This window comes from Pinus tabuliformis, chromosome 4_2 (genome assembly GCF_031772625.1).
Source record: "Pinus tabuliformis cultivar Carrire ecotype Pingquan chromosome 4_2, CPIR1, whole genome shotgun sequence".
Lineage (NCBI taxonomy): Eukaryota > Viridiplantae > Streptophyta > Pinopsida > Pinales > Pinaceae > Pinus > Pinus tabuliformis.
In genome coordinates, this window is record NC_142304.1 from 458,271,599 (window position 1) to 458,299,565 (window position 27,967).

The 27,967-nt window shown below is 39.1% G+C and overlaps 1 protein-coding gene across 3 annotated transcripts in view; it reads right to left on the minus strand.

Moving 5' to 3' along the window:
- Positions 1–2,832: 2,832 nt before the first annotated feature.
- Positions 2,833–27,967, minus strand: part of UPL6 (ubiquitin protein ligase 6) — a 395,397-nt gene continuing 370,262 nt past the window's right edge. For all 3 annotated transcript variants that reach the window (XM_089428856.1, XM_089428854.1, XM_089428855.1), the window contains exons 23-26: positions 9,813–9,886; positions 4,048–4,119; positions 3,846–3,938; positions 2,833–3,738 (exon numbers count right to left, since the gene is read on the minus strand). In XM_089428856.1, coding sequence (XP_089284982.1) covers positions 3,672–3,738; positions 3,846–3,938; positions 4,048–4,119; positions 9,813–9,886 — 306 coding nt within the window. In that variant the 3' untranslated portion in view covers positions 2,833–3,671. The remainder of the gene's footprint in view (positions 3,739–3,845; positions 3,939–4,047; positions 4,120–9,812; positions 9,887–27,967) is intronic.

Sequence of the window (27,967 nt, forward strand, 5' to 3'; positions counted from 1 at the left end):
CACGATACCTCACCAAGCTTCTCCTTTGAGCTCAATCTTTTGGCATTTCTCTGGTTCTCTTATTTGGAACCATATGAGCACTCCTTGCTCTAGGCTGCTGCAAATCTTCTCACCTTCTTTTGCTGTTACTCTGCATAAAAATTATAGTCTTAACACTAACAAATTTGCAATATAATCATACTTCACGCAGAATCTTCTTCTACTTCGATACCACTTTGATGAAGTGAAGTTGCACCGATTACACCAATCCGGAATTTAAATAATTAAAACCCCTGTTTACCAAACTATTTAGACCCTGATCTCTTGTGTGGATCCCAAACAAATTACAATCCAGTTCAAACCTTATCGCGCCCGAATTAAATGCTAACCAGCACACATGTTCCAAAGTGATATCCGTCGGATATCGTCCATTCATAATAAACGGCTATGATTGATCCAAAATTCAACTAGATTAAATCACAATCCATAAAATATCACGTCTGAAAGCTGGATTGAACTGTGTGCATCTTCCAACACGATTACCGTCAGATCACTTCAATGGTCACAATCGATTTATCAATTAACTCGATTTTAAAATGTTATCAGGTTTGTTTCTTGTGTTAAAGTCCGTGCACATTCACCAACGAACACCGTCGATCTTCTCCCAAATAGATCATCATTGATCCACCCTATGATCAATGATGATTTATCAATTCATTCAATCTTTGTCCACTTTCAATCGGCGATCAACAAATTAAAGCCTTTGTCCAAGCGATCCTCAAACACTAGACTCCACTAAAGGTTTTAATTTCACACACAATTTCCTATATTTAACAGAGGATTCAGCCTACGATTTAAAGAATCAATAAAATCAAATCACATAATAAAATATCACGCAGAAACAAGTTTTGAACACAAAAATCCTTTCATTCATAATAGTATTTACATATATATTTAGAACATCTCGTGCTCTGATCTATTCTCCCCACTACTTAGCTCTCTCTAACACTTGTTTTTCACTCTCCTCACAGGCTTACATTTATAGATTAATTACATAATTATGGATTATACTAAATCCATGATTTTTCCCATAATTTACTCAACTAATTCCTATTTGAGGATCTCGTAATCCCTAAGATCTCTACAAGATCTACACATATCAATTATCCCTGATATTCTCATAGTTGAGAATATTTCACAACTGAAAACCTCACACATATATTTCTCACTCAATCTATACATGATTCCTAAAAATAATTAAAAACATCACCCTCTAAATCAACCAAATGAACAATAATATTCTAAGTAGGATGCTCCGGCATCACGTCTTTAGGGAAGAGAACTTTTGATTGATCTACATGTATTTCATACCAAATGACCATTAACAAAAGTCCAAAATGTTTGCTATGTGCCATTGATTCACTTGTACACAAAAGATATGGGTATCACCAAAGTACTTTACAACTACAACTTAACATTACTAAGCTGCTGTTAATATGAACAAAAAAGTCATGTTTAAGAGTTGCATTGAAATAGATTTTAATTATTCTCATTGCTGTGTTCTAGCAGTGCTTTCTATTTTGTATTGGAGTGATAAATGGACAAACACTATGTTTCTAACAATTAACTTTTTCAGTTCTGCCTTGATCCAACTCAAAATGGGCCAAAACCCCTAGGGTTAAAGTTTGCAATAACCAGGCAAAACCATGATTCCTGGGAAAATTCACATTGTATTTCAAGAATTTCAACCAGAAAAAAGAGGTGGATTTGTCCACATTAAATTACTCATTTTGTATTATTTTTGTCCAATCAAACTTATTAAAATATGATTTGAAGTAAATTACTATAAAATCAGCTTTTCACTCCTCAAGACATGTATGCAGTGTGTCAAAGTTTTTTTTCAATCTACAACGATAAAAAGGAAAGAATATACTTCAATTCACAAATCAGCATTCAAGCATAAAAATACCCTTGTGCCCGTGACTTCTGTATGTTCAGAATCCATATATTATTGTATTACCTTTAAAAAACTACAAAATAGATCATGTTAGACAAATGTAAATAGGAACCCAAGAACCTTTTAAGTCGGCATTGAAAGACATTTTGTTCATCTCCTATGCTATGTCCGAGCAGTGCCTTCACATAATTAATATAGTGTTATCATTGTAATATGCCTTTCAATATTTCAATTTTTTTCATCATTGTAAGTTGTAAGAATTTGGAATTCTTGAGCATTGTTAATAATACCGCATTTGTCATCTATCAATCAAATGTTCTAGCACACTGATAGTATCAAACAACTCCAATAAACTATTTTCTACACAACTCGTACAATTTTCATGTCAATATGAACTGATAGTTAGCTCACGAATACATAATAATGATCATTTCAATGACCTATAAACCCAAGCTCACGATGCTTGAGCATCTACAACTAAGAAAATTATTTCATTCACCATTGACTATACATAATTTTCTCAATCAGGAACTTAGACATACTAATAATGAAAGTAATTTGCAAGATATAAATACAGAAGGTAAATCTTTTTAATGATTTACTGAATTAAAACAAAAATAATAATAATAATAATAATAATTGCTTCAAAATGAACTCACTCATGGTTTATATATCTTAATCACAAAGCTTACCTTGCACTTATTTGCTATTGCATTAGTACATGCATGCAAGAACTTCCATGGGTGCAGGGAAAAGATTTCATTGGATTTCAGCAAAATTAACCAAATATTCGATATCCCACAATTTTCACATGGAATGCTTGCAAGGTTGGTATCTTTCTCGTCATGTTGTTAAGGCAAAGCTAAATAGAAATTCAGCACTCATTGTATAGAATATAATCTCCAAATACTGCAGGATATCATCTTTAGCATTACCATGAAAGTTGAGATGTATGACACATGTTCTGCATCTTTTACATGGTTTAAGATGAAATATCATTCTTATTACTGCCTCGGCCTCTTTTGCCATTACAAAAATTAAACGAAATGACAGGACATCTCAATGGCAATTATATGAACAAAATGGCACAAAATGGGAGGCTGCTGGCAAATAAATTATTGACAATTACATCATTTACAATACCCTACATATGCCAACCTGTGTAGCATGGTGAAATACACTTCAAGATTGAGCGCAAGTGTCTTCTGTGCTATCAGACCTCTGGGAAGCATATAAGCATTCTCAAAATTTCAGCTGTTTGCAACATTTCTAGAGAATGGATTAGAATGATCTGACCACAGAAGACACATACTGTAGGGATAGCTATTACTGTTGTACATTATTCTCTCCTCCAAAGACAGCAATTTGTAGAATGAAATGCTTTGTAGATATTATTTTCATATGTTTTGAAGCCAACCTGGATCTACATTGCTGCTCCATACAAGTAAATCTGATCATGTAGAACAAACAGATCCCCCTGTATATATCATTACGATGAAACATTATGACAAAACTAGTGTTAGCCACCCATGACTCCACTGCCAGAATGTCAATTTATATTTACATCAATCAACATCTACAACTTTATACCCTTCCACTTGCTGTTGATCACCACAACTCAACTTCATTGCTTCTTGGAATAAGGTCATATATAAAATGACTATAAGTAAATCTCCATAAGCAACATGACAAGCAATTATGGAATCAAGTGGCACTGAGGAATCAAATTTACTGCTTAGCTAAGATCAAATCCTGCATCAGCACTGATTGCATAGAGCAGCTTACGGCGAAGCACATCTTTACTGTACAATGAAAACATCAACAGTTATCATTGAAAAGACTACAAATGAATACTTGCTGCAGGAGTGGCGTTAAAACAAGAACTATATTCTACAATACTCGTTTGTACCTTCTGTAGGGAGGGAGCTTAAGAAGATTCACACATGTTGCCGAGGTTGGCAGGCGGTCAAGCACTTCTTCAGGGGCATCTTCAGGAGCAGCTCTGTGATAACACACAAAAAAAAAAAACATTGAGTTAACAATGACACTTGTCAGATCAATACTTTAACAAACAGAACAGTAATATTGTCCAAATCTCAACCAAAATTCACCTTTGAATGCAGAATGGAGGTTCCAAGTGTTTGAAGCCAAGTAATGGTCCTCGAGAGCATCCAGTTACAAATCTGCAACCAATTGAGTAAATCCATCAAACATTTTCCAAGAGAAACAATTGCTGTATCTTCAACTCCAGTTGGTCACGATTATATACCGAAGAGCCTCAATGATGTGTGCACAAAGGTACAAAAGAGGAATTCACATAAGAAAGAAAAAATGCACCAATAGAGAGGATTGACTCGAGGGCGAGTTAATGGACTGTGATCGGGGCCTGTTGGGTCCTTCATTTTTGGTAACAGTTTTGGCAAATTTTGATTAAGTTTTGGTCGGAAAATGGTCGACAAGTAAATCACTGGAAATGGCAAAACAAATGGTCACAATAACCAGAAGCTGAGAACAGTAAGAAAGGAGCGGAAAAAAGAGATTAGAAGCAGTTACTTTGGAACTCACAGAAGCCAGGAAAGAATCAAAGGGGATAAGAACCTCTGTTTTACAACTCGGCCGAGTTGAAACCGAAACGGCCGTTTCGGACCGAGTCACTAGCCAAAACATTGACCCGGCCAGCAACCCGGCTCGGCTGACCGAGTCAGCTATGACTCGGCCGAGTCATCCAATGACTCGGCCGAGTCATAGCTGACTCGGTCAACCCGGCCGGGTCCGTATTGACTCGGCCGAGTCATGAAAAGGACGGCTGGGCAGCGTTTTTTATAAAAAAAATTCATTTTTTTGCTGATATTTGGTAAAGTTAAGTAGGGTTTGTGGATTCCAAAGGGTAATGGTAGATTGTTAAATGCTTTTGGGGTCCATTTCCCCCTCCCAAACTCTATTTAAGACAGCCAAATGCTCTCATTTCACTCACAGCAGTCTTATGCATTTGAGTGAGAGTCTTCTTTGAGAGTTAGTGAGCAGTTCTTGAGCTTGTTTTGGAGCAGCAGTGAGGAGTCTTGGAGGAGCATTGTAGCTGGAGTGAGGAGCTTCTTGGGCAGCCATTTGGAGCAGCATTGAGGAGCTGATTCTTGGAGCAAGCTTGAGGAGGCAGTTTGTGCCTGGAGGTATTTTTTTCCACCTCTATAAATCTGTTTTTACTTAGTAAATTTTAGGTGCATATCAAGATAGCTTAGAGAGTGTTTTTAGTCAAATAAATGAACATTGAATCAATTTTTTTTTTTTTTTTTTCATTTTCAGATTGTTTTCCTAGTCAAAAAATGGCACCTAGAGCAAAAGATCCTGCTTGGGCATATGTTGAAATGGTTGATAGTGAGATGTGTTGCAAGTTTTTCCATAGGAAAATTAAGTCAGGTCCTGGGGGGATTCATAGGCTGAAACAACACTTGGCAGGGATTAAAGGCAATATTACTCCATGTCCCTCTGATCAAATTGGGGAGATTAGAAAGAATTTGTTGGAAAGCTTTGAAAAATTTAAAGAAGAAAAGACTAGGCAAAAAGAGATACAGGCTGAAATTGGGAGGAAGAGGGAGATACAAAGAATGATGGCTGCCAACCCCCACTATGAGTTTGAGGGTTCTTCCTCTATCCCTCAAACTGATGCATCAAACCCTTTCCGTTATGTTCCTCCCTCTTTTGCTTCTGTTCAAGATAAGGGAAAGGGTAGAATGAAGGGTGATGGGACTATCAAAAGTTTTTTCACTCACTCAGGCTCCTCTCCATCAGATGCACATGGTCCTGAAGTTAGTATTAGTAAAGGTCTTGCTCAGCCCACTTTAGATGACCATTGGAAGAAAGAATTGAGGGAGACTGCTTGTGACTACATAGCTAGATGGTGGTATGATGCTGATATCCCCTTTAATGCTGCTCGTTCACCATATTATGAGCCTATGTTTGAGGCCATACATGCTGCTGGAAAAGGCTTCAAAGGCCCTACTATGCAAGAGCTAAGGGGGTTTCGTTTGCAGAAAGAAATTAAATCAATTAATGAGTATTTGCAAGATTTCAAGGAATCATGGGCAAGAACAGGGTGTACCATCATGTCAGATGGATGGACTGATCAAAGAAACCGTACCATCATAAACTTTCTTGTCTTCTGCCCACAGGGAACCATGTTTTTAAAATCAGTTGATGCATCTGATAAGGTAAAAGATGGCCACTTGTTGTTTCAGCTATTGGATGAGGTTATTCAGGATGTGGGGGTGGCTAATGTTGTTCAAATCATCACAGACAATGCCTCTAACTATGTTCTTGCTGGTAGACTGTTAGAGGAAAAACACAAGACCATCTTTTGGACCCCATGCGCTGCACATTGCATAGACCTCATGCTTGAGGATATTGGAAAATTAGATTGGGTCAGAAACACTGTAGATAATGCCAAAAGCATAACAAAATTTATCTACAATCATACACTGGTTTTGAGTCTCATGAGGAAACACACTGGAGGCAAGGATATTATTAGGCCTGCCATCACTAGATTTGCTACACATTTTTTGACATTGCAATCTATGCTTTCCCAACATAGAAACTTGCAAAAGATGTTTTCCAGTGATGACTGGAATCAAAGCAGTTGGTCTAACAAACCAGAAGGCAGAGAATTGAAAAGGAAAGTCCATGATGAAACTTTTTGGAGAAAGGCAGCAGAGATTGTGAAGCTTTCTGAGCCACTAGTTAAGGTGTTGCGGTTGGTGGATGGGGAAAGGTTGGCTATGGGCTTCATTTATGAGGCTATGGATCAAGCAAAGGAGCAAATAAAGACAACATACAAGGATAGAGTGGCAAAGTATGGGCCCATTTGGGCAATCATTGATGAAAGATGGAACAATCAACTCCATCGCCCTATACATGCAGCTGGGTATTTTTTGAACCCACGGTATCATTATAAAGCTAAGGAGTCAGGAGCTTTGAGGGGGGAGGTCAAAGATGGACTGGTTGATTGCATTGAGCACATGGTCCCATCGAAGTCTGATCAGCTGCTGATACATCAGCAGGTCACATCCTTCAGCAATGCAACAGGTACCTTTGGGAAGAACCTAGCAAAGATTGCAAGAGAAGCAGATGAGCCAGGTAAACAAAAATTTCAATTTTCAATTTCTTAATGGTTTTACTTTTTTTATTAAAGTTTGTTAAATCATTTATAATTTGAAAGTTAGATATAATTTGTAATTTTGTTGAGCTTCAGCCTTCATCTAACTCATAATTCATTACACTCCTATGTTTTTTGCAGCACAATGGTGGGAGGCCTTTGGTGGCCAGTGCCCTGAATTGCAAAGGTTTGCAATTCGTATTTTGAGTCAAACTTGCAGTGCATCTGGGTGTGAGCGCAATTGGTCTGTCTTTGAGAGGATTCACACAAAGAAGAGAAACCGTTTGGAGCAAAAACGGTTGAATGATCTAGTTTTTGTCCAATACAACCTTCGGCTCAGACGGAACCAATTGCTGAACAAAAGACCTGATTCAGATCCCATTGTGTTGGAAGACATTGATCCAACATCAGATTGGGTAGTGGAGAGTCGTCTACCAGAGTTTGATCCTGATGAGGATCTTGAGATTGATCAACTTGATGTTGAACATCCACTGCAGCCTGTTCAGTTGAATGCAGATCCCGATCCACCAGCCTCAGTCTCACAGCCAGCTAGTACTAAGAACCAAAACACCCAGATTTTGTCAGTGGACTAGATCAAGCGAGCGGGATCAAGGAAGGAAATCTATAAAAGGCTAAAGGAAAGACGACAGAAGGGAGAGAATTTCTAGTGGATGCCAAGATGCTTCCAGTGCGAAGTTTTGAGCGAGTTGCACTGTTGCAGTCTTTCTATTGTATTCCTGTGTTATGCTCTATGCTTTGCGTGATAATTATTCAGGGTCTCCCATGGGCCATCATTGTGAAGAGGTGCAATGTATTGTAATGATCTGGTTGATAATAGAAAGAAGTGTTGTGGGGAATGAAGATATGTCTTTACGATGATTATTTATTTGGCCTCTTAAAAATTTTAAGATCATGGTTCCGAATGCCTTCTGTTGTTTCCAATTGTTAGATGTTTTTGTTTAATTCTTGACTGAATAGAAGATGTTTATGTGATGTCAAATGTAGTATCTGTGGATGAGTTATTTGTTAAATCATTCCTTGACCTTGTTCTATGATCCCTTATCCTTTTATGAGTTTCGGCATGCCTCGAGTGAGATGCTTCTCTTTCCAAGGGAAGTGAAAATGTCGGCGATGTGCTAGACTACGACAGAAATCTTTGTTGGCACCAATGTTGCAAACATCGGTATCGGGATAAAATCGGCAACGATTTGGAAAACCAAAAAATCGTAAAAATCAGGAAAATATCAGTAAAAGTCGGCAAACATCGGAAAAAGTAAGATACCATCAAAATATTGCTAAAACTCGACAAATATCGGGTAGGCCAAAAAATCGTGATTTCAAGATAAAATCGGGATGTTATCGAGATGTTCGCAACAGTGGTTGGCACCATGTGTCCAAACCCAAGGTCTTAATAAATTTTGCGGCAACATAAGTCAATCTCCTTAATTATTTCACTTAAATTAACCACATTTCCTTAGGTTAGACTTAGGAAATATTTAAATGGTGGCTAATTAATTTAATTAAGGCATTTTGCAAGCTTATCTCATAAAACCTTTCTTGGCTATTGGAGATCTCGTGTTCCTTAACCTCTTAGGCAAAAATTGAGACTAGAACACATGTCTGATGCAACCAAATCAATCAAAAACCAACATACATTGAGAAATTGGCCTTTGACTTAAAGGAGATAATCAAATAGCTCAAGTTTTTTGTACCATACACAAAAGTCGGTAACAACTTCATCACGGTGAAAGATGCATCTATAGCATCAATTGACTCTATGATTGTGTTAAACTCGTTCATGTGACCAGTAATAACCCCCATTAGTCAATGCCTAGAAAAAGTGCAAGCAAATGGACTTGTGCTAATGGATACCTCATAATGTTAAATAAGGGCATGTTCATCTCAATCATGATAAGAGGAACATTGAAGGAACATTTTTAAAAGACCCTAAAGTGATCAGCACTTGTGTATTACAGTTATAATCCTAAACTACAGTAACTATATGACTGTTACAATATTATTATTATCAACAGAAATTACAAAGTGCAAGCTGCCATTCATTATCTGAACATTCCACCTGTCATTACTTTCTATATCCCTTTGAGAAACTTCAGTTCTATTCTTGAAATACTGAAAGACAATGTCTAGAAAGCCTTAGCTAACGAATGGTCTTTATCATTCCCGAAAAAAAGGAAAAGTATCTCCCCCAGAATGTACAAGAAATACAAATAATATTCATAGGAACTTGAAAAAAGCCTGACCAATCAAATTTTGATCTCCTAGGCTTGGCTACAAGCAATTCAATGCCAAAGAGAGTTGGAAAAACCATACTATTTTCCCATCAGCTACTGAAGGTAGAGACTAGAGAGTCAAAGCTCATCACAGACAAAAAGATCCCTTCATTGCGGAAATAAACACTGAAAATTAGTCTATAGTTTCATTGAAGAGTTATTTTATAGCACACCACTATTCTGCTGCAGTTCTTCCTGGAGAAAATATAACCTCCTAAAATGCCTTGCAAAAAAAATAGTTCTTAAAAAACTAAATGAACATATGCATGAAAATAATATTTGATATAAAGAAAAAGCAAAGGATTGCATGGGATAGCTGATAAATAATAAACATGACAATGATTAGTACTAACTACACGGTTAAAAATTACAAAAACACTACTTAAAATCGGTACATCTACTACTACATCAGTAGTGTATGCAGAAAGAAACTACTTACTTCAAAAACTTCTTTTGCTGCTCCAAACTGAATTGCTTAATTACCTCCCAGAACATCTCAATGATAGGATGATCCTGCTCAGCAGAAAGACCATATAGTTAGCTTAATAGAAAAAGCCAGAAAATTTATAAATATAAATCTAAGACAGAATCCATGATTTCCAGCCAGTAAAAAGACTCTTGGCAATAATTCCTTAGGTTGCTGTGAATTTTTTTGCTTTGCTAACTTAGAAGCAAAATGGTTTACCAAGCACAAGTATGAATTTCAGCAAATTTGGAACCAAGTGACCAAATGACTATTGTGTGCAAATACCCTGGGAATTTCGTCAATCCCTTTCCAAGATCATGGCTGCTAGAAAAGGGAATCCGACAATGTTGACTATGGAAGCAATAAATATAGCATGCTAGTAATGTATGTGAAGATTCTTTACACCAGTTGGGTATATTTTACATAATAGCGTCTAAATGTTCTATGATGTGGACCCATAAGGACCAAAATTGGTCACATCATGACCAGAAAAAGGTCAATATATGACCAAATGAGTCCAAATCGTGGAACATTTAGGAAATAACTTCTATATATATGACCAATGGCAGTTTTGTAAGAGAAAGCACTGCAAAATTAACAGCATATGGAGTCAGCCAACATGAAAACACAACAGAATACAATATAAATAACCAGAAGGAAAATGGTCAAAATGATAACATACGAATTCAGATATTGTCTGACCTTAAGCACTTGATTTTTAAATCAGTCTCATGCTGGTCTGCAGAGGTCTGTGTGTACAAGTTCCAATGGTGTTGATGTTGAGTACTCCTTTGTTTTGAAACTAACTCTTGTTTGTTTCCCTGCTGACATGGCTTGCAAAAGGCGTCCATAGGTTTTGAGATGCTTGGCATATTTCTCACTGCTTCTGTCTTGCTTAGTTTTTCTAGATTGTTAAAGTTTATATGAGCCAACCTTCTATGCCATAACCAGCTTCTGTCTACTTGTCCGATATAGCATTTTTCTCCTCTAACTTCATCAAGGGCATATACATTGTTCAGGGTTCTGTTTGCATCTGCCAATGATCTTCTAAAGCCTACAGCCCTTATCTCACATCTTTTAGAATGAAATGTGAAGTTGTAACCTTGATCACACATTTGACTCACTTAGAAGATTGTGTTTTAACACTTCAACATACAAGACATTCTATGTTTTAGTCTTTCCATCATCAAGACTAATCGTATCTTTTCCAACTATCCTTGCGGAAACATTCTCTCCAAAGGTAAATTTGCCTCCTTTATCTTCCTTTAGGGTGAGAAATTTATTATGATCCCCTACCATGTCCTCTGAACATCTACTATCAATGTACCAATGGCTTCCTTTGTTTTAGGCATACAATGCAAGTCCACACTCTTCCTTGTTATGTTCTCCTTGCTTCCTTTTTCCACACATTCGTGTATTCTTCTCTATGCCTAGTAAGAACATCATCTTCCTTGTGTTGTGTAGGAGACTTTATTAGGCAACACCTATAGTCACGCACTATGTGGCCATAGTTCTTGCACTTATCACATTCAGTATTGTAATCAAGTAGGGGAGCAAAAGAATTGTATTTTCTATCAACAAACCCATGAGAACTTCTGGTTTTATCGTTCACATAATCATTCCTTGAGTTTGAGGTCTTATAAGATCCTCTATCTCCATCTCTCACAAGGCCAGTTCTTGCATAAGCTCTATAATATATAGCTTTATGACCAAAACTATTGCAAGAAAAGCAATAGCCAATGAAGAGATTTTGGTACCGAGTTGTGAAAGGTTTTCTTGGTCTCCAACTATCATGAAGAGCTACCATATCTACAATCGAGGTGCAATGTCCATCATCCAAGTGCCAAGTCATGCTAGAAGGTGCAACGTCTCATCTGAAATGTGTGGTAAGATGTCTCCTCAAGGGTTTCAAGCCATCACAAGGTCCAATGCTCTCCAGAAAAGCTAGAATGACCTCAATCAAGTGCGGAAGCAAGATATCATCAACATTCTCGAAAGGACCATGTTTATCCAAGCAAGGAAGTGCTAAAGGCATCAAGTGTGGCCATTTGACATATATACATGAATCAATGCATCATAAAAAGTGGGTCATGTACAATATGTTGATTTGGGTAGCATCAGATGTGCTCTAGCCATGAAAAATGGAAGCACATGAGATCTCCAAGACCCAAAAATGGTTTGGGCAGAATCTAATCAGTTTGGGAGATATTAAAATAATTAATATTTTTAATGGAGTTCCTAAGTCTAAACTTAGGAAAAATAAAATATTAATATGAATTAATATAAAACTGAGTTAGAATGGTCCAAAAGTCATGGATCAAGCCAAATCTAATATTAGCCGTTGATTAGAGATTTAATCTCGGTCGTTGATGAACCAACGAGAAAAGTATAAGATGAGGCTTGAGGGTCAGTTGGAGAACACACTAAGAGAGATCAAGAATTTGATTTTCTGGAGCAGGGTTTGTTGAGGAAATTGAGTGAGTGATCAAAGTTGCAGCTGAGGGGCAGTGAATCCATAGTAGAGAGGCAGAGTTAGTACTGTTAGCATCAGCACAGAAACTAGGAGAGGATTGATGCAAAGCCAACTAGAGGCCACGCAGAGGTAGCCGGGAGCTGCACAGAGCCTGAGGAGGGCCAACGTGTGAGACGCAGAGGCTCCAGAGGTTGACGCAAAGCCCTGAGAAGCTGACGCTGGGCCAAAGAGGCTAACGCAGATCCTAGAGGCAATGCTGGGAGATTTCGTGGGGCAGATTGGAGCTAGAGAGCTGGATAGGGTGACGCAGTCCTTATCAAGGTGACGCAGAATAGCAGAAGTTGTATTGTTGATGTGGATCGTTCATCTAGTGATTTAGCCAGAATATCTGTCTCTCACTAAGAGGTACTATTGTCGAGGGCATCCTCTGTTGGGTGAGCCATTTATGGCACCCTGGTTGTATTCTGAAATTGCATAATAATAAAACCCTCTGAATAGCTGCATCGGTTTTCCCACATTGGGTTTTTCCATGGACATTAGTCCAAAAATAATAGTGTCACTTGTGTGCTTGTTCAGTTTCAGTTGATGATCTCTAGAAGTTGATACTGTACTTGTATTTATTTTCAGTATTTACATGGTAAATAACTTGTTAAGTAATTGAACGAGTAGGAAGAAATAAATCAAATAGTACAGGAAGAATTTCTAATGGGTTAAACTTCGAAATTCCAACATGGTATCAGAGGGTGGTTGCAGATCACAGGATAACTGAACGCATCAATCGAGCAGAGTAGTAGCAGCAGAAACAATTGTCTCGAGTGATAAAAGTTGTTCCTAGCAGAAAGCAGCAAGGAAGGGGTCACGCAGAGGGCCCGCGTCATCAATTCGAGCCAGGAGGAGGATCAGTGCAGAGGCAAAGAGGAGTCGATCTGACCTACGTAGTGCCCGGTCATCTTTCTCAGTCAGGAAGGATCGACATTGTGGCCAGGAGGTGCAGCTTTTGCTAGTGCCAGGATTGCACAGAGCTTAGAAGCTCAGTCCTTCAGTCGCTGGAGCATAGGAGGCTGTGGGTAATTTGCGGAGTGAAGCTGGTGGGGTACTGTGGTCAGAAAAGTACCTAACAGGGCAAGACCAAGGAGGAGGGAGTTGCTGCCTACACAGATTTCTAGCCAGGGAATCCAGATCAGTGATGCAGTTGCATAGACGATCGGAGTGGGGCAACTTGACATTGGCAAAAGGATTTCTAGAAGGGAAATCGAGACTCAAAGGGAGTCGAACTGAGAGCTTCCAGACGGGAAGTTGACAGACTCGGAGGAGTCGAAAGAAGAGTAGCGAGATGGTCGTGAATGGGCTGAGAGATCAGGATAGGCTGGATGAAGCATCCAACTTCATGGTTTAGAAGGCCATGATCTTGTCCATTCTAGACAGATATTGCATCAAGGAATTCATCTTGAAAACAATAGCAATCCCAGTTGACCCAACTAAAAACGAGAAGTACGAGGAGGCAATGGCCAAGGCGAAGTGCATTATTCTTGATGGGGTCAAGGATCATGTGGTGCCACATATTTCCGAGGACACAGCAAATGAGATGTGGGATGCACTGAAGAAATCGTACCAACATACTTTCGTGCAGAGGAAGATGTTACTTGAAAATAAGTTGCGGTCACACCAGATGCAAAAGGGAGAGCAGATAGATGTCTTCCTCGGTGGATTAAAGGAAGTCCATAACCAGCTAACTTCCATAAGGGCCACGCCGAATCAGGAAATGATGGTGAGGACCGCATTGAACGCAATCTCAGAGGATTGGGAGGTATTTGCCTAGAGTATACTGGGAAGGTCGAGCCTTCCAGATTGGGAGGAACTCTGGGTGGCTCTTCGTCAAGAAGAGATCAGATGGGTGACCAAGGCGGGGAGTAGCAGAAAAGGGGTCAAAATCAAGAAGTAAGAAGAAGATGCGGCTCTCGCATCTGTGGGAAAGCAAGAGAAGAGAAAGAAGAAGGACCTATCTAAGGTCAAGTGCTTCCATTGTGGGGAACGGGGTCACTATGCAAACCAGTGTCCATGGAAGAAGAGTAAGGCAGAGGCTTTTGACTCAAAGGCAGTGCCAGCAAAGGCGGAGAAAGAAGTTGAGGAGGATGACGATTATTCCATGAGTGCTCATGCACCACTTGAGAGGAAGTGGGAAGACATCGAGCTGTAGTCAGACGAACCACAGGCGATGAGGGGTAGGATCCTTGAGGTACCCAACCTCTTGGATTATACCTTGCTACGAGAGCCCTGAGGAGGAGTAGCAGGTCTAGAAGATGTCGGTCGAGACTGATGCGGATGGAGCGACAGAGCGTGCTACAGTGCAGAAGTCCCAGGCCAACGCAAAAGCTAGCAGGATGCAACAATGCGAGATGCATGGAGTTGTTGCAGCAGTGTAGAGGTCAGTAGAGAGAGCACTTGTTAGTGGAAGAGGGAGCTTCAACATTGGGAGAGTCTCTAGCCTAATATGGATGTCAAAGTTGGGTGGACTAGTTACTTACTTTTCAGTAACTGGGTTGCAGTGCCGCAGTTAGCAGTGGCAGTGCTATGGGTAGCACGATGCAGCGTGAGGAGAAGGGGATGCAGTGCAAAGGCCGTGGTGGGTATATGGACCAACAACCGCAACACAAATGCAGAGAGAGTTGTCGTACGGATGCAGTAGTAGCAATGGCAGGGTCATGGGCAGTAGTACATGATGCAGCAATTTATAAGATGTTGGGCAGAAAGACCTAGCAACAACACAGGGACAGCTGCTGGATGATCAGGGTGATACTCAATGAGGAATATTACTAGAGCACAATCCTCGCTAAGAGGGAGTGTTGATTTGGGGTAGCATTGGATGTGCTCTAGCCATGAAAATTGGTGGAGAGGCTAAAGCACATGAGATCTCCGAGACCCAAAAATGGTTTGGGTAGAATCTAACCAGTTTGGGACATATTAAAATAATTATTATTCTTAATGGAGTTCCTAAGTCTAAACTTAGGAAAAATAAAATATTAATATGAATTAATATAAAACTAAGTTAGAATGGTCCAAAAGTCATTGATCAAGCCAAATCTAATCTTAGCCGTTGATTAGAGATTTAATCTTGCTCGTTGATGAACCAACGAGAAAAGTATAAGAGGAGGCTTGAGGGTCAGTTGGAGAACACACCAAGAGAGATCAAGAATTCGATTTTTTGGGGCAGGGTTTGCTGAGGAAATTGAATGAGTAATCAAAGTTGCAGCTGAGGGGCAGTGAATACATAGCAGAGAGGCAGAGTTAGTACCGTTAGCATCAACGCAGAAGCCCAGAGAGGATTGACGCACAGCGAGCTAGAGGCCACACAAAGGCCACACAGACACAGCCAGGAGCTATGCAGAGCTTGAGGAGGGCTAGCGTTTGAGACGTAGAGGCTCTAGAGGCTGACACAGAGCCCCGAGAGGCTGACGCTGGGCTAGATAGGCTGATGTTGGGCTAACGTTGGGCCAGAGAGGTTGACGCAGATCCTAAAGGCAGTGTTGAGAGATTTCGTGGGGCAAATTGGAGCTGGAGAGCTAGATAGGGTGATGCGGTCCCTATCAGGGTGACGCAAAGCAGCAGAAGTTGTATTGTTATTGTGGGATCGTTCATCTGGTGATTTAGCTAGAATATCTGTCTCCAACTGAGAGGTACCATTGCCGAGGGCATTCTCTGTTGGGTGAGCCATTTATGGCACCCTGGTTGTGTTTCGAAACTACATAATAATAAAACCCTCTAAATAGTTGCACCAGTTTTCCCGCATTGGGATTTTCTGAGGACATTAGTCCAAAAATAACGGTGTCACTTGTGTGCTTGTTTACTTTCAGTTGATGATCTATAGAAGTTGATATTGTACTTGTATTTATTTTCAGTATTTACATGGTAAATAACTTGTTAAGTAATTGAACAAGTAGGAAGAAATAAATCAAATAGTACAGGAAGAATTTCTAACGGATTAAACTTAGAAATTCCAACACAACCTAAAAAGAATTAGGTACATCACCTTAAGTATCTTCTTCAAATTTCACACTACCTTATGACTTTATGCAATTTGCCATGTTTTGATATGGGAGAATCATCATAAAATACTATTAGGTGTGCCAGTGCACTGAAAAAGGAATAATTCCCCAAAAAACGCATCATGTTGTAACTGAAAATAACAATAGTGTGACTTGGTGTTTACTTCATGGGAATGTTGTCACTGACATGCAAGGTTACATAAGGTATTCATCCTCATAACTGTCTTTGTAGAGGGAGCCCCTATGCATTGTGTGTTAAATCTCCAATACCAGATCTGATTTATTTATACCTCAACAATTATTCTATACCCAAATTTATTTATTCAATAAAATCTAAAAACTGGTGGAAAATAAATTTATTGATATTTTAAATTTAAGAAATTAAATTTGCAGTGGAAACAAATAGGAAAATCAATCAAACAATGGAGAAAAAAATAAATCAAAAAACAATCTTCCTTCATTGTATCTTACTCAAGAAAACTACGGCCTAGAGCCAGAAAGAATACCTCAAATTTGATTTATTTATACCTCAACAATTATTCTATACCCAAAATTTATTTATTCAATAAAATCTAAAAATTGGTTGAAAATAAATTTATTGATATTTTAAATTTCAGAATTAAATTTGCAGTGGAAACTGGAAACAAATAGGAAAATCAATCACAATAGAAAAAAAGAAAAAAAAAAAGTTCCAAAAACAATCTTCCTTCATCGTATATTACTCAAGAAAACTCGGGCCTAGACCCACAAAAGACACAGGAAAATTATAGCTACTTGGAACCTGGAAATCGGCCCCTCTGGATGTAGGAATTTCAAGGCCCAACCCAGTTTCAAGTTTTAAGAATCAGATCAGTTTAATGCCCAGCCCATCATGGTTTTATGCTGCTGTTTTAAACTTGAATATATTCAAAAAAAGCATGAAACACTTGAGCCAACTCTACTAAAAATTTTTGCTAAGAATAACAAACTCTCCCACAATTTAACACACTGATTTTGGTCCAAAGACCCAAGAAAAACCCCAAAGGGAAACCCAGTGAGAAGAGAGGTATATTTTATTAATTATGAGAAAATTTATTACAAGTTATTTGACAGAAATTAAAACTACTTATCTCCCTCAAAATTTTTGCTCAGATTTCCTTGGAGAAAGTGTTGAAGCAGCCTCCTAAAATTCTGTGCCTGCTGTCAGAAATTCGTGCTCAGGCTTACACAGGAATTTGTGCCACTGTTATACTGTCTGTCTCCCTCAAAATTTGTGCCTATGCCTTGAACTTTGTGCACTGACAAACTCAGAAATCTGCCCATAATTTCAAAGCTTCGACAATTTGATTTTCGTACTCCTGACAGCATTGTACACACCACTGACAGCCTCCAAAATCACATCCTGTCTGCTCAGAGATTAGAATTTAAAGCTGACTGTATCAGAATTTGTGCAGCATTGAATACAGCCCAGAGCCTTGAATTTAGTGCCAGAACTTACTGCAATAAATGCTTGTCAGTCCCCTCAATTTCAGCACTCAGCCTGCTGCAATAAATGCATTGAAATGGCCCCTTGAAACTTGTGGTGGAGAATTGCCTTGATTTCTGTGCCTTCTCAGCCTAGGAATGCATGCTCTTCTCTGCCTGAAGCTCACTGTTGTTCTTCCTTTCTCCTGTTGTACTTCTCTCTCTCAACCTCCTTTTCTCCTTAGCTTCAAATCTCATGAAGTGTGAAAAATGGTGCCTTCTCCCCTTACCATTTTCCCTTTTGTTCTCTCATTAAGAAGAGAGACCTTTTCCGTTTGCCCCTTTTCATTAGTTACTCAAAAGGTACTTTATGACTTATGTTTATAAAGTCACTTTATGACTTTATACTTTATAAACTCACTTTAACTTTATTTCCCATAAAGTTAAGTAAAGTGGGTCAGATTAGGACCCTCTTCCAAGCCTTAGGAACACTTGTCTTTCGTAGTCCTTTTATAACACTAGAAAATCAGCTTCAAGGAATTAAGCCATCCTGGAACTTGGCCCTCCTGAAATTTTCATCCCTAGAAAATCGGTCTCCCTCACCAGCTACCTTGGCCACTCTCTCCCCCTTCATAAAGCCCCCACACACTTAAGAAAAATCAGCCCCAATATAATTCATCCTCCCTCCAGAACTCAACCCTCCTTTTCAGTAATTCAACCTCTCTTAGACTTTGACTCTCTGAAATTTGCTCCCAAAATTTCCTTGTTGGAATTCTTTTCCCTTCTCTTCAATCCTAGAGTCTCTCACTACTTGAGAAAATCGGTCTTTCAAAAATAACGATGTAATGTGTCTTCATCCTCTCCCATAGGTTCTCTTTAGAATTTCTCCATTGGCCAAATCCTCTATCTCCAAAATGCTAGATGGCTAAGATTAAATCCCAGCCTTCTTAGACCAATAGTGGAGATTAGATCTAAGTCTCTTAAATAATTTCATATTTATCCTTGGATAAACATTAGCCCAATGTCAACATTAATTAAATAATTAATCAACATACATTTCATAAGTTAAAAACTTAGGAAGGAGATCATATTAGTTGCTCTTCTCGAACAACCACATAAAGAGGACTTCTTCTTCTGCATGTTAGACAATCCTATGCAAAAAACCTTTTGAAGCTACAAAATCAACATTGACTTACCCTTGGCAGCCACCCCTTTTCTTGCATTTTTCATATACTCTTTATTTCACTTTGGAAGCCCCATTTTCTAGTATATGCATTTCATTGCATAGCATTTGGGATACTTTAACTTAGTCCTCCTTTAATTATGCATTCCACTACATAGCGCTTGGGACAACGGCCTCATGGTGAGGGGTACAGCTCAAGCTCATTGCATAGCATTTGGAATACTTTAACTTAGTCATCCTTTAATTATGCATTCCACTGCATAGCGCTTGGGAAAATGGCCTCATGGTGAAGGGTAGAGCTCAAGCTTACTTTGGTTTTTGATTTATTATTAATATCCACTTCAATTTTTACTTTTGCATTTTCATATCATACTCTTTCTCTATTCTTTTTTATACAACTAAACCAGCCTCAAGCATCCAAACCCCTTCTTCTCATGGGATTTTGAACCATGAACCTTTCTAGGGTGCATGCAATAGCCAACCCAAAAGAAGATATAACGGAGAGGAAATTGATAGAGTATGTTATGGATAAGCCAAGACACATTACACTTATCAAAGCACCCAAGTAGTATGCCTCCCAAGGAGTGGAAACACTTGACAATGAAATGGATGATGATCACGAAGCTGAAACATGGCAAAAGACGTAACTTTCAAGCATCGTGATTTATTATCTGATTCGACCCATGATCCCTACTTTCAAGCCAAATATGCAATAAACAAACATTGTAGTTGTTAACTTGTTTGTACATAAAATGTAAAATACACAATGTATTTAGAGATTGGAGATTTTTGTGGTGAGGATTTTGATTATGAGATCTTAGAACATCCACAGTATTCATTTTGAGTTTCGACGTTTCGAGCCAATACCATGACCCATCATTAGAAAAGAAACCCGCAAAGAAGACAAGAGAAAAGGACGGTATAAATAGGGGAAGGGGAAAAAAGAGAAAAAAGGAATAGAGCCAACTAGTAGTTTAACCTAAAAGTATAAAATAAATAATTTATTAAAGTTTTACTTAATTATTTTAATTTTATTTTATTTTATATTTATTCATAATTCTATAATTTTATAACCAATATATTTAAATTCAAATGCTACAAGAAACAATCCTATTAATATTCATTTTTATAATGTAGATTTAAGTTAATTAATCTATTTAATTATTTAGTTACTTTATAAATTTTAATATAAAATAATAGAAAAAGAAATTCAAAATAATTATTAGAGAAAAACTTATTAAAAACAATTATTGACAACATAAGTTACTAATAATGAAATTATATTACTAGTATTAATTATAATATTAATAGTAATAATGTACCATTACTACTAGGGAGGCTAGAGCGGGAGGGGTAATAATCAACCTCAAAGAAAAAACAAAAGTAAATTACGCCTAGGGCCTTGGGGTCACATCTAACAACCAAGCGGAAGCTCTATCTCTTTGGCAAGGATTAAAAATTTGTCTGGACAATGGTGTCAACTCCTTGAATATAGTGGGCGATTCCAAGATTATCATCCAAAATTGTATCAGGCTCCTCAAGGATGAGTCCTCCTCAATCATGATAAGAATAATACACTTGTTAAAAAGATTTGAGAAAGTCGAATTATTCCACGTGTTGAGAGCCAACAACAATATGGCAGACATCCAGGAAAACGCGGGGGTTATATTAGGGAGGGGTGTTGTATGCATAAACAACCTTATTTCATCATGTCCCATCCCTTAGCCGATGGCTACAGGAAGGCGTTATACGTCAGTGGTACGGGTTGTCAGAACAGCAAGTTTGCAGTTAAGGAGGCCTGCTTTCCGAGGCGCCTTTGTGTGGTGGTAGTTATGTTGGATGGCTATCTGAGGTACCTTCGCTCTTTGATATTCGGGATGGTAGGTGGTACTTTATTGCACAGTTGTGATGATGTCGAACGACAGTTCATGTGCGAGGACAGGTGTGTTATGAGGTTTTGTATCATCGTCGGCTTGTATAATCTATCAGCTTATGAAGGGGAGGTTTGCTCCATTGTTGCGAGCCTTTGTCCTTGGAAAGGGGGGAAGAATGGATGGAATTGTTGTTGATAAGACCCATTTCTATTCGGCATTTATGAGCGATAGGTTGGAGAGGAATGTTGGCAGGTTGGAGAGGAATGTTGGGGTGGATCCAGTCGTCATATACCTTGGTTGGCTTCGATTTGTTAACCATAAGATTCAAGTTGTGCAGAAGTGAATTGCTACCAAAATGTCTTCAGCAGGGAATGTCGGTCGAGGTGGTTCAGGCTCTGGGAGCTCGGGTTCAAGCAATGGCATCGGGAACGTTGGTATGGAGAGTATAGTGGAGGGCTACTGCAAACAGGTGATCAGGGAAATCATCAAAGAAATAAACGAGAACGCGGCGGTAATTTACGCGCAGTTGTCTAGACTGGGAGCTCGTGCAAAAAACTCTAGAAGGTTTGTGTATGGATGTTTAGGCGATCAACAAAAGGTCGATAATATAGATATCAAGATGGAGACGGCTACAGTGGGAGTCTTAAAGGAGGTGTTTGGGGTTCGAAATCTCTTGGTCTCTTGTGCGAAATGCGATGAGGATGTTGCTCTGAAGATTCGGTTAGCGATGGTAATAAAGTTGGTGTTGATGCTGCGAAGATCCAGGGAGAAGAAGAGAACGAACCGAAGATCCTAAACATATCTGCGAGCAAGCTTGCGAGTGCGGGTGATGACGCCGAGACAGAAAGCAGTTGATTGCACTCTCTTTATATATATCTATATATATATATATATATATATGCATTATCGTTGTATAGTCTACAATGGCACCTTTTGGAGAATCTATAGTTATAGCTCCTATAGAACATATGTAAATAATTGTGGTAGCAAGATGGTCCATGCTTTGTGTAATGAAAGGAAAGATACAGACAGTTCATATCGGAGTTTTGTAAGGGACCTAGCCCGTTTCCAGAAATCTTAATGAAAATGCTACCCATTTCTTTTAAAAAAAAATAATGTACCATTACTACTAATAATAATATAATTAATGTAACCAATAATAAGTTGCTTTATTATTAATTTGTGGTGTTATAATAATTATAATTAATAAATTTGATAAGGGAAGCCACACTAAAGGATGATAAGGAAAAAGGAGGGTAACAGAAGATAAGGGAAGATATAATAAGCTTTAAGAAGAAAGGGAACCAACTGACTGTAAGGCTAGAATGAGGGGAGGGCAATTAAATGTTTTACTACAGAATGATATAATGAGGACCTGAAATAGATGTAGGACTAGGATAAGGGGAAAAAGGGGGAGGACAAGGATCGAGAAACAAGTGTATAAGGGAAGGAAAGAGGGCAGGAGAGGGGGGAGCAAAGAAGGGGGAGGTTCAATGGGGAGAGGAATGAGTCGGTGTATGCTCTCAAGGGCTTATTGAATTTTTCACTTATACTTATGGTTTACATTGGCGATAACCTTAGTGTCTTCAAGAAAAATATAGTGACAAGTTTTTTCTGAATGCTTTGCCAGAGCCGAGGATCAAGCTTTGCCATTTCTAATGTCTACGCCATGTTCTTTTAGTCTAATTTTGAATGACCTTCCAGTCTCCCCAATATAACATTTTCCACATGAACATATGATCTTATAGACCCCCTTCTTCTGCAGGAGATTAGGGCTATCTTTAACAGATTTCATTCTTTGCCTAATGGTTAACAAGGGCTTGAAAGAGGTTTCAATATCCTTCTTTTTGAGTACCCTAGCTAGCTTGTCTGTGACTCCCTGTATGTACGGTAGACGCTCTTCTGCTAGCCACCTAGGTGTTTGAAATAGGATGCTTTTCTTTATTTCCACCCCTTGCTCTTTTTATTGTCTTGATGATGTCTAACTTTTTAGATCCTATGTTTTCAAAGACTTTCCTTAAAGAATTGATTTCTTCCTTTGTATGGGAGGAGTCTGATTCTGAAATCCCTGGTGAACAAAGTCTTGAGAACCTCCATCTTCTGTGTTGGGTGATGCTAAGAGTCGGCATGCACATAGTTATCAGTGTGCGGTTTCTTTTTGAAGACTTTATGTCCCAGTGATCCATCTTCATTTCTTATAAGGAGAATGTCTAAGAATAGTATCTTGTTGTTATCTTCAACCTCCAATGTGAACTTGATGTCATTAGATATGTTGTTTACGTGTTCTAGAAAGTTACTTAGCTCCTTGTCTCCATATGGCCAATTGACACTAGTGTCATCAACGAACCTAATCCAGAATTTAGGCTTCAAGGGGAAAGTGTCAAGAGATTTCTTTTCAAATTTCTCCATAAAGAGGTTAGCTACTATGGGGGATAGAGGAGATCCCATAGCTACCCCAGTTGTTTGCTCAAAGAATTCACCTTGGAAGGTGAAGAAGGTGGAGCGAAGACATATCTCAGCAAGTTTTGCAGTTTGGGGGTCTGTGAAATATATATGATAGAATGAATGATTGATTGTTACAATGAGGGTCTTTGTTATAAATACTAGGTGAAATGCCCTTTCATATGAAGATATATGTCTCGTTGATAAGGCACAGCTTTACAAATTTTCATTAATTACTATTTATTATTATGTTTATTACAACGTCTCTTTAAGAGATTCTTTGTCCTCAAAGCATAATAAAAAGAATCTCTCTAGTTGTGTACATCGCTTTAGCATATATAATTCGTCCTAATTAGACATGTAATAGAATCAGGGTAGTCTTTTTCTTCGTGGACCCCTCTACCCTCTCTCTATCTATATATATATATATATATATAGATTAACAAAGTAACCTTATAAAATTAATAAAATAAATTTATGATTTATTAAAGTAACTTTATAAAATTTTAATAAAGTAATCTTAGAATAATTAATTAATGTTTATTAAATGAGTGAGTTGAGCATGATGTAAGAGGAAACTATGTGACCTACTATCTGTGGATAACGTTGGATATCTTCATTAGGACCTGTTACCACTCAAACCAACCGGCGACCTAAAGGGCTTCTTAAGAGGGCAACTACTAGGTTAAGGGCAACTATGGAGTCTTAGCCCACTGTCACCACAGCTAAGTCTTCCTACTCTTTATGAACTTTCACCGATGGGAGGAGTCTCGATTGTGTACGGATACTTGTAAAGTATATGTCAATGGATAGGTGAGAAGTGACCCCGAAAAACCTTTCTCGAGGATGGAGTGAAGAATGGAGCTTGCTTGTTCTATAAGCAAGGGACTTAGTCCACCTAGGATAAGGAGTGAGGAGTGGACGGTTGAGGGAGAAAGGATAGGCTTATGAACAAGTTTCTCAATCCCTATAATCCTTGGGAAACTTGGATTCCCTAATGGTCCTTGACAAATAGTCTTATTGAGAAGTGGGACCACACGGGGCCAAGTGGACCCAGCCCAAGTTTGAGGATGGAATGCAGCAACCAATGATGTTCCTATCCTGGACATGGTGAGGCGAAAGGACCAAATAAGAATACTTTCTTCAAAAGGTTGAATTGATCCTATTGAGGTCTAGCCTTGGGGATGCCATGCACAATTCGATCCTAGATCTAGGGCCTGAGATTCCCAGAGATTCCACCATTAGAATTGCCTCAAATTTGGAGGAGAGGGAGGGGACCCACCAGCGTGGTAGCCTACAGGAGATCGATTTTTTTTTCTATGGTCAATTCCCGGGAAATTGATGCCCTAGGACACCTAATGGGGCTAGACTTGGGGAAATCGGGGAAAATGCTTAAAAGAAGGTTGAAATGATCACCCTTTTTGAGGGATCAGTGCCTAGTTCACTAGGGGATATGGAGTCAAGGATAATGATGAATGAGAACTTGGTTTCTTGATCAAGGAGGCCCAGAAAGTCAACTTCGTCCAATGTTGAGAGAAAGAAAAGAAAAGTGACCTTCAAGCATTTATCCTTCAAAGCAAATGATGCAAGCTTCTCTAGATAAATAAATCTCTAGGACATTTCATCCATATAACATTGGCCCATACATTAAATTAGCTAAAGCATGCTCAATTCCACATTTTGACAATGCAACAACTAGCCCTAATTTTAGCAGTATGCAACAACAAGAATAATAGCATGAAAATTTACTTAGAACGTTATAGAGTATATCCATCCAGCATTTCGTTTGCTCAATAAAGCTCCAGGACAAGAGAAATAGCCCAAATCCATACATCAAAATTCATCCATCTCCAAAAATATCCACCAAAGAAAAAGTGCGAAAATTATCTATGATTAGAGAGATCCCAAGTCAAGTGATGATACAAATGAGTGTATCTAACATCAATATATAGCCCCGTAAGGAGTTTGAATTAGCTTATGGGCCTACATTAGCCCTTAATGATAAAATAATGTGCAAGTAAAACCCCTATTGGTGACAGGCCCACCAAACTAGCTCATAACTCTAAAAATAAGTGTTACAAGGGGCCAAATAATAATATGTGCATGTCATAGGGCCTTCTAAAGGCTCAATAATATCCTGAAGTGCCATATTGAGGAATAAATTCCTCGAAACATGACGGACAAGGGGGTGGCCCCTTGTTCTCCAAGTAGTAGACTAGTGTGGCTCCCATTGGGTATAAGGGCACATAGATGACCCCATGGATCTCCATATGAATCGGAGATCCTCTGCAAGGATCCAAGTGGTGGAATGAATGCTTCCATGACATTGTAAAAATCCTGGGACACCTATCAAGAGTGTGGGGCTCCTGTGTGGGCTTGTTGGGCATAATGTACAAAACATATCATCATCATTCCAAAAGTGGATCACTAGTAATCTCTGAGCATCCATGAAGATCTGTGGAGTGGTGTATGTTGCTGTGGAGGCTCATGGCTCTCTATGCACACTCTACATGTGCTAATGTAGACCTCTATGGGTAAACCATAGGATCCCATATAGCGAAACCAAACCCAAATGGAAACCACCTACAATCCTACATAAGATCCAATGCATCCCCTAGGCTTCCAGTACAACCAATCATTAACATAATCAGGTAAAAAGCTTACAAATCATGGATAACAACATGGGTACTTCATAATGGCATGCCCTTCCGTAGTGGGCTTTGGCATGTGCTAGTGTGTCCAAGCTCCAAAGGGGGTTTGCCAAGTACCTTATTAGGTGTTTTCAGTCATTAAGGGGATAGTGTGTCCAAGGTACATCCCTCTAACGGGGGTGGTAAGTGACAAATAAGTGGAATGGAATAGGGAATGAGAGGGGATATCTTAGGCCACATAGTGGGGCATAGGGGTAGCAAGATAAGGGGAAGCCCACACCTGGGTATGTAATGTATAGGAGGGAGCAATCATGGTACATAAGGTGCCCTGACCTTGAATTTTCCACCCTTCTTCATATATCTTTTGCCTTTTATGAATTTTATATAATTAACTGCTCGGGGCTCAAAGGACAAGAGCATGATGTGCAAGATATAGCAGTGATTACCCCCTTTTAGGTAGGGCAATTTATTGCCCTCCAGCAGTTGGAACTTGGGACAATCATGGGTTCCTAAATGATAGAGGAGGCTCGTCTAGGGCCTATGGAACCAGGGTGATGGCCAATAATTAGGGTAGAGCTCATGTAATGGCTTTTGCCCATGTGCTAATTATTTTTGTCCCGACCATCTTTTGCATTTTGTGGTACAATTTCCTGTTAAATGTGACCATTTATGTTTTCCACTTTTTCTTTTAATTGCTTCAACCTCGAAAGCATCATTTTAGGTCTGACCCAAGATGGGGGCAAGGGGATAGGGAGGCTAGCCCTATGTGAACCCAGAATGGGAATGTGGACCCAGCTGGGAGGAAATATGAATGGGTTTATAGTGAGTGGAAAGGGAATAATATATGCAGATAAGGAGCGGGACCACGCACCCAAAGTTGGGGTTTCCCAAGTAGTACCACCCTAGAACCAAATGGTCAATAAAAGAGATCCCACGGGACTAAGATCCAATGGTAACAACCAAAAGAGATCAAGGGGACAGGAGCACAAACTAAGCCCAATCTTTCTGCCAAATCCCCCCATCAATCCATACCCAGAAATATCCATGATAAGTAAACCCAATACTCAATTACCAAATGACAAGACATACCTTTAGATTCGGGAGGCCCACCTTCAAACATACGATCAATACAGGTGGGTGGGGGAACACACGACCGGCTCAAGTGGTAGAGAAATGGCACAACGAGCTAGTACGAGGCATCAAGGGGTTGTTGGCTGTTGGTTGAGGCTCATCATGGAGAAAAATTTCTCCTGGGAATATCACCCACAAAGTGGTGGGTAACATCTGGCTCCAACTGGGACGTGATCTCTCGAAGAAGTGGATGAGGTTGCTCGAACGGGAGGTCACAAGAACTCTAGCAATCTCTTGGTCAACGTAGACCTGTTATCTGCACATGTCAAAGATCAAAGCCACAGGGTGGCATGTTTTTCATGGTGTCTTATGATTGCCCATGCTTAATGTTAGCCCATAAACCAACAAGAAATAAAATATGCAATTCTTTATTTTTATTTTTGATAAACATGCAATTTAATCTATCATGAGAAACATCATATGCAGTTAGTTCTAATGCAAAAATCACCATGCAATGCATCCTACCCTAACATGCATATGTTGATGTTAATACTAAGTGTAATCATAAAGCCAGTGCAACCAACATATCATCACATCAATATACATATGCCTTCCAGTATGATTACTCATGTACCAACCCCCAAATTGAATGTGAACATAGTCACATGGCAAATGAGGCGGGTGGGAGGTAGGAAAATATGATCTCCATTCAAGGTAGAGGGAGGGCCATGGAGAAAGAAAACTGGTCATTCTGGAGGTCCAAGGCTCCCCTTCTAGGCACAAAATGGAGGAATGAATGATTACTCTCGAGAACTCCTCATCACAATCACTGCTTGCAGCGTCACGCTTTGAGGATGTCACATGGTTGTGATGAAAGGGGAACGAAGGCTGAGAGAAAGAAGGAATGCAACAAATAGGTCTCCCAATGTGATGGTCATAGTGGGGAAG